General features: G+C 38.2%; 1 protein-coding gene across 1 annotated transcript; it reads right to left on the bottom strand.

Moving 5' to 3' along the window:
• Positions 1-1,326: 1,326 nt before the first annotated feature.
• Positions 1,327-9,656, bottom strand: LOC124542592. Its single transcript, XM_047120523.1, has 2 exons — positions 9,483-9,656; positions 1,327-2,369 (listed from the first exon to the last, which is right to left on the bottom strand). The coding sequence occupies exons 1-2, from the start codon at positions 9,654-9,656 to the stop codon at positions 1,344-1,346; spliced, it is 1,200 nt and encodes a 399-aa protein (XP_046976479.1). The 3' UTR covers positions 1,327-1,343.
• Between the last annotated feature and the right edge of the window lie 1,348 nt (positions 9,657-11,004).

Below are 11,004 nucleotides of genomic sequence, written 5' to 3'. Positions count from 1 at the left end.
AGGAACAAAATTCTACAAAGAACTCTATTCTAGTCAATCAACGACTGAACTTGGTGAATACAAACTAGAAAAGAGAGATGACGAAAAGGTACCTTTAATACTTCTTTCGGAGATAGAGTATGCAATTAAGACACAAAAAAATAACAAATCGCCCGGAGGTGATAAAATCACAAATGAACTTCTTAAGTCCCTATGTGAACTTCTACTAAGACCCATACAAACGATGTTTAACAATATACTCGAAAAAAGAAAGACTCCCATGCAATGGTCCAGATCTACTACAACTTTACTACACAAGAAAGGAGATAGAGCTAACTTGAACAACTACAGGCCGATCAGTCTCATGAGCAATGTGTATAAAGTCTTTTCGAAAGTGATACTGAACAGAATCTCTAAAATACTAGACGAGAACCAACCGCGTGAACAAGCAGGATTCCGGAAGAAATTTTCTACCATCGATCACATCCATGTAGTGACACAACTTATAGAAAAAAGCAACGAATATGGAAGGATTGTGTATATTTGTTTTATAGACTTTACAAAAGCCTTTGATTCCTTGGAATATGGCGCGATCTGGAATGCGCTGGTAGAGCAAAACGTAGACATCGAATACATAGAGCTTCTGTACAGTATTTATTCAAATAATTCATCTAAAATACGGCTAGAGAGGGATGGAGAAGAATTTCCAATAAAGAAAGGAGTTAGACAGGGCGACCCACTCTCTCCCAAAATATTCTCCGCGGTCTTGGAAACAGTATTTAGAAATATTAATTGGAAAGGACGTGGAACAAAAATAGACGGAGAATATTTGAGTCACCTGAGGTTCACGGATGATATTGCAATATTTTCAGAAAATAGTACACAGTTAGAAAATATGATTAACGATAGTACGAGAGAAAGTAAAAAGGTTGGATTGTCGCTGAATACTTCCAAAACAAAAATAATTACGAATGGGGAAACCAAAGTTATCAAGGTAGATGGGGAAGTCATAGAGTATGTGTCAGAATATATTTACCTAGGCCAATCTATCTCATTCAATGATCATACAGAAAAAGAAATAAATAGACGGATAGCAATAGCTTGGAAAAGTATTTTGGATGTTCAAAGAAATAATGAAAAACAAAGACATGCATGCATGACATAGTTATTTTTTTTTTATTTGTTTATTTAAATCAGGCAACAGTGGCCCATAGAAATATAACTACATAATATACATTATCTTAAAAATATACTAATACATATTCACTTAAAAATACTATTTCATAACAATATACAACATAATCATATAATATACTAATACATATTTTCTTAAACTTATAACTACACTACACTACACTACACTATCATGTGCTGTTGCGCGTGGTGCAGGGTATCCTGCCACGAAATCTACGAAACACCACACCCGTTGGCCAAAAACTCTGCTGCATGAAGGTCGCTAGATGTTGAGTCGGAACGCGCACCACAAATGAATTAAAATTCACGTTGTAACGCGATTCCAACTTCACGACCCTCAATATCCACGTCGTTTTCATGCGAATATACTCCACAATCTCCTCTGCCTTTGTGGAGTAATGTAGACGGGACAGGTACAGCTGTGTTGTTGGAACAGCTGTCCGCAACGAAGTTCCTGCATCCGACGGCTGTGCGCTCCCGCACTGGTTGCGGCTCGACGGCTTCTCCTTCTTCTTCTCAACTTTGACGAAGCCATCTGCATCTACTCGGTTTGTTTTCAAACCCGGTTGTCTCAGATCCTCGTGGGTTTGGACTATTTGGATCTGTTTTCCCTCTTTCTGTGTCTTACTCTGCGATGCAGCAGGTTTAGCAGCTACAGCAGCGTAAGCACTTTTGGGAATCGGGCTATTTCGCTGTGACAACGCTTCAATCGGGGGCGTTGAACTGGCGGCGGAGTGACGTGATGCGTCGTCAGCACTATCGACAGTCGCAAACACGAAACTGCCACCGAGCGCATTTTTCGCACCGCGTCTCATATTCACATTCGAGGCATCGTGTGACCTACATTCCGAAGTAGCGCTACGTAATTGCACTACTTCAGCACGCAATTCACTAATAGTTTTGTCTGATGCCTCCAACTTCGATTCTACCTCAGCCAGGGTCGTCTTCAAGTATGTGATGTCCTTAAGCAACCTGGTAACGTCGACGTGATCGAATGTGACAGGGGGCAGTTTATGCAACTCCTTCGCCACGAAAGCGGGCACGTCGTCCGGGTCGGTCATCTTCAACAGGTCGATGATGTCCTGGATACTCTTTTGTGTTCCATCCCTTCTGCGTGACGGCATTTTGTGAATCTTCCCAAGCGTTTGGAAAAGCAGCACTTTGCCTCTGCTGATCTCATCTTCTTTGAAGTTTGACTTGCAAAATGCAAAATGCTGACTTCGTCCATGTTATACATGTTTTAGTTATACTACCCTGCCTTACATACGGTTGTCAAACATGGTCATTGCGTAAAAAAGATGAAAATAAATTAGCCGTACATCAAAGAAAAATGGAGAGAAGTATATAATTATCATAGGTGATTTTAATCTGAGCTTCTTAAATTGGAATATCAAAGATAAATGTTCATATACTACACCATCTAATTGTACTTCTACACTAGGTTATTCATTGATTGATTTTTTGTCTGTTAACAATTTTTACCAATTTAATTGTATTAAAAATTGTGATAATAGGCTCCTAGATTTAGTCATAAGTAATCTACCAAAAATAGCAGTAAGCAAACCACTCGAATTATTGAGTAAACTTGATCCTTTCCATCCGAACTTGTTAATAAAAATTTTTGATGTTGACGTAGCCTATCTTCGTCCGAAAACTTGTCCAAATTACAACTTTTATAAAGCTGATTATACCTGTATTATTAACGAATTAAAATGGATTAATTGGCCTGAGAAATTTTCTACACGTAGCAATGTTAATGCCATGGTTGAGACATTTTATACTTCCTTGTCAGTAATCATAGATAAGTTCGTACCAAAACGTACGTTGCGCAAAGCCAGATATCCCGTATGGTTCAAACGCAACTTAATTAAGTTATTAGCGGAAAAAGACCGAATTCGTGCAAATTTTCATAAATACGGAAATCCTAGAGATGAACTAGAATTTAAATTGCTTCGGAAGCGCTGTCATAAGCTTTATAATAAGTGTTACAGTGAATACCAAGACAACGCCCAAGCGAATATTTCTAGGAACCCTAATGCTTTTTGGAGTTTCTTTAAAAACAAGAAAAATAATGAATCGTCGTATCCCGCATCAATGACTTTGAATAATATGACAGCTAACTCCGGTCCCACAATTGCAAACCTGTTTGCCGATTATTTCTCTTCAGTTTTTACTCATAATAGTTCTAAACCAGTCAGGATTCAAAACCCCAACGTTTCACACATTGGAAAAATAAAGTTCCACGAAAATGCGGTGTTGAAGCAAATCAAATTATTAGATACTCAGAAAGGTGCAGGTCCTGATGGCCTTGTCCCTTTTTTTGTCAAGCGATGTGGTTCAGCTATCGCCTCGCCGTTAATGTTGATCTATAATCGATCTCTTAGTGAAGGAATTTTTCCCGAAGAGTGGAAAAAAGCACGAATTGTTCCAGTATATAAGCAAGGTGATCGCATGGATGTTAAAAACTATCATCCGATATCAATTCTTTCCTGTTTTTCTAAATTATTTGAAAAACTGTTACATCCATTAATATCTTCCCATCTGGACCGTTTTCTCACTAGCACCCAGCATGGTTTCAGGAAAGGTTTTTCCGTACAAACAAATTTATCCGATTTTGTGACAGAACTGTCACGTGCAATTGATGTTGGGAAAGAAATCGATGCCATCTATACAGACTTCAGTAGCGCATTTGATAAAGTCGATCATGTCTAACAAGTTAAGTCACTACGGAATAGAGGGCTCTTTATTGAAATGGTTCGAATCCTATCTAAGCATGCGGCCTCAGTGCGTTGCTATCAATGGTTTCGAATCGACCACATATTATGCTAGATCTGGAGTGCCACAAGGGTCTCATTTGGGGCCACTGTTGTTTCTGGTGTTTATAAATGATATTTCGTCTGAGATTAGAAATTGTAGAAATTCGTTATTCGCTGACGATCTAAAAATTTATAAAATTATCAATAACAAAGGAGATGCCAAAATTGGTTCAAGAAGATCTAAACAGAATATCTACATAGTGTAATACCAATAACATGACTCTTAATGTTAACAAATGTTTTTTTATCAAATGCACTAGAAAAAAAACCACTTGTCTCTAGTTACTCAATAAACAACATGTTATTGCAAGAAGTTACAGAAATTAGGGATTTAGGAGTCATTATTGACAAAAAACTATCTTTTAAGTCTCACGTAAATAAAATTGTAACCAAAGCGGCATGTATTTTAGGGTTCATTAGGCGTAACACCAAGGGATTCTCTCAAACCACAAAAATAATTTTGTTTGATGCCCTAGTACGCAGTCACCTAGAATATGCTAGTACTATTTGGAATCCCGCTTATAATGTTCACTCTCAGCGTGTTGAAAGTATACAACGTACTTTTACAAGAAGCTTAGCTTTTTCTGCCAGTCGCTGGTTGTATGGCTGCCTGTGTGAGATACAGGCAGCCATACAACCAGCGACTGGCTTGGTTTAAGAAGATGTGCCTACGGGATAGGCGGATACTTCTCGAATTGTGTTTTTTACACAAAATTCTACACAACGAAGTTCAATGCAGCAGCTTGCCCGAACGCATATCTCTTTCCGTTCCACGTAAATATCCGAGACATAAAGTTCGTAATATTTTTTATATTCCGCAATCAAAAACAATTTTTACAATATATATATTTTCTTTGTTTTGTCTTACTATAAGTGATAGCTATAAGTAAGAGCAATATTTTTTCTATATCTCCTCCTTTTCATTAGATATTTTATATTCCTTTTGTATACAACTTCGTTTTACCCACATTTCTTTTTTTCTTTTGTTTTAATGATAGAAGTTATAATTCAATAATTCATGTTACACTGACATCTGACAGCTGACGTATACGACAATTCTTATTTATAAGTACGTTTTTAAATAATAGGGAGTGAGTACTCACTGTAATATTAAGTCCTTAAATATAATAACATTATCTTCACTTATTTTAAGTTATATTACTTAATTATTATAGTTTTTTCTTGTTTTTATTTTTTTAATTTTACTTTATGCTTTTCTATTATCTTTTTACTTAATTTACAATAATACTGCTCTTGATTGTGTAATGTGCACATGACTTGTTACAGTTCTTGTATTTTACGTTTCTCTTTTTTTTTACAATATGTTTACTTTCATATTTTTGAATTTGTTCTACTTATATTTATGCTTTAAGTATTATATTTTGCAACTATCATGGCTGGCAGCTATATTAGCTTTGTGGTTATTTGGTTTAGTAGGTCGTTTTATTTAGTATATTATAATTTATAATTTTATAAATTAATCTTATTATATTTATTTATTATTAATATATTTATTTCTATTTTTTTTAGTATCAGACTATTTTTATTTATTATTTATATTCTTAATTTATTTTTTTTTGGTATGTCGTCTAATAGTAGTATTCATAGTGATATTTTCCTCTCCCCATCCTCTGATGGATACTCTAGTGATGATATCTTTCACAGTACATCTTGTCCTTCATTAAATGTCACCCTCGATTCATTTTTTTCCGACTGTGTAAAAAATTTTAATGTCATTCACATCAATGACCAAAGTGTTCCGGCTCATTATCCTGATATGCTTGCATCATTTGACTCCCGCAATATTCATGCCATCCTCATCTCTGAATCTTGGTTAAAGCCCTGCTTACCATCGACATCTTACTCGTTGCCCGGCTTCCAACTGATTCGCAATGATCGTAGCGGGAGGAGGGGTGATGGCGTCGCAATCTATTTACGCTCCTGTATCCCTTTCTCAGTACTCAGCTCGTCTGCCCAACCACCTCCGCCCGATGCGATCGAACATTTGCTTATCGAAGTAAGTCTGTCCTGTTCTAAACTTCTCCTAGGTGTATTTTACAACCCTTCTTCTCTGTCTAATTATTTTACCACTTTTGAAAACGTTTTACATAATTTTATCCCTACCTACAGTCACTCCATTATTATGGGTGATTTTAACACTTGTTTACTTAAAGATGACTCTCGGTGTAAGAAATTATTAGAAATAACTGATTCCTACAATTTACATGTTTTACCTCTTAAGTCTACACACCATTCTCCTGGGTGTATTCCATCCCTTCTGGATCTTATTATGGTTTCTTCTTCCGATTTTATTTCAAAATATGGTCAATGCCCTGCTGATGCATTTTCATATCATGACCTGATCTTTCTTTCGTATAAAATTCGTATTCTTCTGTATCGTAATTTTGCAGGAATGGATCAGATTCGACTCTGTGATGATGCTCGCCAGTTGGATTGGTCGTCGAAACTCTCTGCTGAGTCAATTAATGACAAAATAGATAAATTTAATAGGCTGCTTACTCAATTATACGATACCCATGCCCCTTTGAGACCGGTTAAGTTGAAACACCTTCCAGCGCCGTGGTCGTCAGACGACTTAAAAAATATGATTGAAAAAAAAACCATGCTAAAAACAAATTTAAGATGCATGACACAGACATCAATCGCGACAAATATAGGAAAGCTCGGAATCGATGCAATACAGCATGTAGAGACGCTCAACGACGCTACATTCACAAATCTGTCGAAAACGGCGACACTTCAAAAATCTGGAAATTTCTTGAAACACTAGGAGTTGGTAAATCAGCACATAACTCTCCCATTAAAATTGACGTTGAGCTTTTAAATAAGCATTCCTCTTCACATTCTGTACTTGATAGTGTTGATAAGCATTGCACGCTTAATATTCTTTCCTCGCAACCAACTTCTATATTTCCACCGTTTACATTTTCCTCTATCACTGAATGTGATGTTAAGAAGAACATATTATCCACGTCTTCGAATGCCGTTGGTACTGACTGCATAAGCCGTAAAATGATTATTCCCATCCTTGACATTATTGGACCTACTTTAGTGCAAATCCTAAATTACTCCATCACCCGTAGCACATTCCCTGATGCTTGGAAAGGTGCTCATATCATACCACTTCCCAAAAAACCTAATCCTATTAACAACTCCGATTACCGACCGATTTCTATTCTTCCGTTTCTTTCCAAAATTTTAGAAAAAATAGTTTTTCAACAAATAAATACTTTCCTTAACAATCACTCCATCCTCAACTCTTTCCAATCCGGCTTCCGTGCGGGTCATAGTACGGTCTCTGCTCTGGTGAAGGTTACTGATGACATTCGTGCAGCAATGGATAATAAACAACTCACAATTTTAATTTTATTGGATTTTAGCAACGCATTTAATTGTGTTGATCATGACATCCTTTTGAGTTTGTTAGGTTCTGTTAACATATCTCCATCAGTGGTTGTTTGGTTTCAGAGTTACCTCAAAGGCCGACGACATCGTATTCGCCATAATGAGTCTTTCTCCTCATGGTGTGATGTTCAGGCAGGGGTTCCTCAAGGTGGCGTCTTATCTCCTTTACTCTTTTCAATTTTTATTAATTCTATCACTTCAAGCATTTCTTCTCTCTACCATATGTATGCAGACGATATCCAGATTTATTGACATGGAACACTTCAAGATCTTTCTGCAGCGATTGATGCTATTAATGACGATCTTGTTTCAATCTCTGAGTGGAGCAAGCGATACGGACTTAACATCAATCCAAGTAAATCGCAGGCAATCATAATTGGTAGTCCAGGCATGATCTCTAGGGTAGATTTATTAAATTTACCATCTGTGGAATTCAGAGGTACTACAATAGCCTACTACTCTAACGTTAAAGATCTTGGTGTGTATTTAGACCAGACGTTATTATGGTCAGTACAAATAAAAGAGGTCAGTAGGAAAATATTCGCTGCGTTGAGCTCATTGCGGCGACTCCAATCTGTACTTCCAATTCCTACCAAAATTATGCTAACAAACTCTCTCCTTTTATCAATTCTAGATTACGCAGATGCAAGCTATCCTGATCTCACCGAGGACCAACTGAATAAACTTGAGCGACTTCAAAATATTGCTATTCGATTCATATTTTGCCTACGAAAATATGACCATGTCTCCGAATATCGTTCAAAACTCAAGTGGCTTCCTATACGTCTTCGCCGGAACTTACATATTCTTTCTCTTCTGTACTGTGCGCTATTTAACTATAGTTTTCCTACATATTTAAAAGATAAATTTGAATTTCTTGGTGATCCTTTGTTTTTAAGATCTAAGCGGTACCTAACACTTAAAATGCCTGTACACAAAACTACATTTCTAAACAAATCGTTTACTGTACAGGCCATAAGGTTAAGGAATGCCCTTCCAGTAAACATTAAAAAGGCTCCATCTATTTCAGTTTTTAAAAGAGCCTTTTTAATTATTTTATATAACATTTATTATGTAATTTTATGTATTTTTATATCATTTTATTATCTTAAGTATGTATGATAGAGATATATATTATTTATACATAATATATATGTATATATTTATATATATATATATATATATAAGAAGTATAAGTATTAGTGTGTAACTATTTGTATGTAAGTTTATGACTGCACCGCCTACGCCGATGGTTTTGGATCCTCCCATTGATTGGGTTGTCTGGAAGAGATGGCTAAAAAGCCATAAGTCCGCCCATTGTACAACACTTTTAATGTACTTCTTTTGTTTTGTTTTTTTTTGTATTTTATTAATTTTATGTTACTTTCTTTTTTGTTTTTGTTTGTGGTGTGCAATAAAGAATTATAAATAAAAAAAATTATAAATAAAAACACATATGGGAAATCAGGCACCCGTCATTAGGTTATGTTTAAATTACAACAATGTTGCGAGACATATACCTGGCATTGACATTTTTAATGATTCCTTTTATACTTTTAAGAAAAAACTCACCCTTCATTTCACATAAATTTTGTAGTCAAAATCCAATATTATAACTTCTTTATTATAAACATTTCAACTTTTTTTTCTGTATTTTGTAATTTTATTTGTTATTAGTTATTTTTCGATTTGTCATATTTTTGTTTTCTTGTTTGTTTGATTTGATTAATTTTGTATATTATAATATTTGTCACGTGTTATTTTTTTCGTTAGAAGATTGCTGTATTTTTTATTTCCCCTTATTTCACTAGCTGAGCTTTTTGTGTAAGTTATGTACGCTAGTTATTGAAATATATATATATTAAGGACTTTATTGTATTGAACTCTTTCAAATTTTATATCAGTGTAAAAATATATATATTGTTAGTGTGCTTAAATAAATAAAAAAAAAACTCCAGCGTGACACTCTCCAGATCGGCGAGAGAAAGGCTGGGGGCGAAATATACTCCCACGACCATGATGTCACCCCAGAAGCATGTCAGCGGCGGACCTCCTGATCAACGCTACCGAGCGGTTATCGTCACACACCCAGTCATCCCTGGGCGGCACGAAGTACGGGTCGGCGACGGCGGCCACATCGAGGCAGACGATCCACGACCACTGCGCCATGCTCTGGAGCAAGAGATCCTGAGCCCTGGCGCAGTGGTTTATATTGGCTTGGAGAAGACGACTTAGAGCCATTATTGGGTGTCCATGGCCGTCGCCTCCTCCCCAGTCCTCGGGTGTTCTTGTGCCGCAGCCGGTGGTCGAACCGGCTGCGAGGAGCTGGCTGCCTTCTTGTTTGCGTTCTTCGATTTCTTCGGCGGATGAGCCGGTTGTGTCTTCGCCGTGGTTGTGGCAGTGGGTCTCGCACAGGCCTTCGACCCGATTTTGTGGTCGGCTGGCTTTCCAGACGCCGCACATATAACGCAGTGCGGCGTCTTGGCAAAGCAGGTGCCAGCCTTGTGACCGGGCTGACCGCAGCGGTAACAAAGTTGGCTACGGTCTACCTCAGCGGTGCACCGTGCCCCCGCATGTCCACCCTCCAGACAGCGGTAGCACCGGAAAGGCCTCGGCGGTAGGAAGGTGACCTGTGCCGAGACTCACCCCACTAGGAGTTTGCTGTCCCTTAACTTCCTGGCCGTCGCTAAGGGACAGCTCACGTGGGTGGTCCCGAGTCCGGAGACCCCCCGACGTATCGTGCCCGCCTTAACCTGATCAGGCGGGCATCCTCCAGTCTTGGAGACGGCGGCGACGACTTCCTCTGTCGTCGCAGAGTCATCCAGGCCTGAAATGCGCAAAACCGCGCATTTGGTAGGCCTGGACACTCGGACGTCGTCTGACCCTAGTGACGTCCTGAGCTTTTCCGCTAGGGCGTCAGCTTTGGGACCACTCGTGTCCCCCGAGACCTCCAGGAGTCGGCCTCCGGTGGCAGTCGTTTTGCACCGGAGGCCCGTTATGCCGAGATCGCTGAGCGTGATCTCAGCTTTGGCTTTGGCCAAGATGCCAGCATAGGAGAGTCCCCGCTCTTCCGCCCCTGGCTGCAGGGTGAGAGCCACTGCAGTCGAGCGGGGAGTCCTGAGCCTTGCAGGCCGGCGCTTGGCCGCCGCGACTCCCTCGTCCTTCTTCTTCTGGACCTCTTTTTTGGCCCGTTGGCGCGCTTCTTCTTCTTTGCGTCGCCCGCAACCTTCCACTCCGCCTCGGATCTTGACGGGGGGTTGCGCGACGCCGCACAGTGGCGCGAAATCTTGTTTTGCATCTCAAAAATCTGTAACTTTGTTATCGATTTATATAAATGGCTGAAATTTGTTATGTAGTTTCCTTAATATATATTCTTTCAAATGAAGAAACATTTGTTCTAATTTTTTTATTAAAAATACATTTAAAAAATTATACAAAAATAAAGACTACACTTTTTCATACATAAACAAAGTTTAATAATTTTTTTTTACATATAAATATAGTTTTATGATATTAAACTACTTTCCTACCTTTTAGTTCACATAATTTAGTGAAAAAGTACATAAACTAAATTAGAATTGCCTAGTTT

This window comes from Vanessa cardui, chromosome W (genome assembly GCF_905220365.1).
Source record: "Vanessa cardui chromosome W, ilVanCard2.1, whole genome shotgun sequence".
Lineage (NCBI taxonomy): Eukaryota > Metazoa > Arthropoda > Insecta > Lepidoptera > Nymphalidae > Vanessa > Vanessa cardui.
Note: the sequence above shows the minus strand (reverse complement) of the source record. Positions and strands in the feature narration are given on the sequence as shown.

Bases quoted from the DNA above. Each gene is read 5' to 3' on its own strand.
- LOC124542592 (XM_047120523.1), bottom strand. From the start codon at position 9,656: ATGGCTCTAAGTCGTCTTCTCCAAGCCAATATAAACCACTGCGCCAGG. The intron at 2,370-9,482 runs GTAGCGTTGATC...GCATTTTGCAAG, and splicing joins TGTGTGACGATAACCGCTCG to TCAAACTTCAAAGAAGATGA.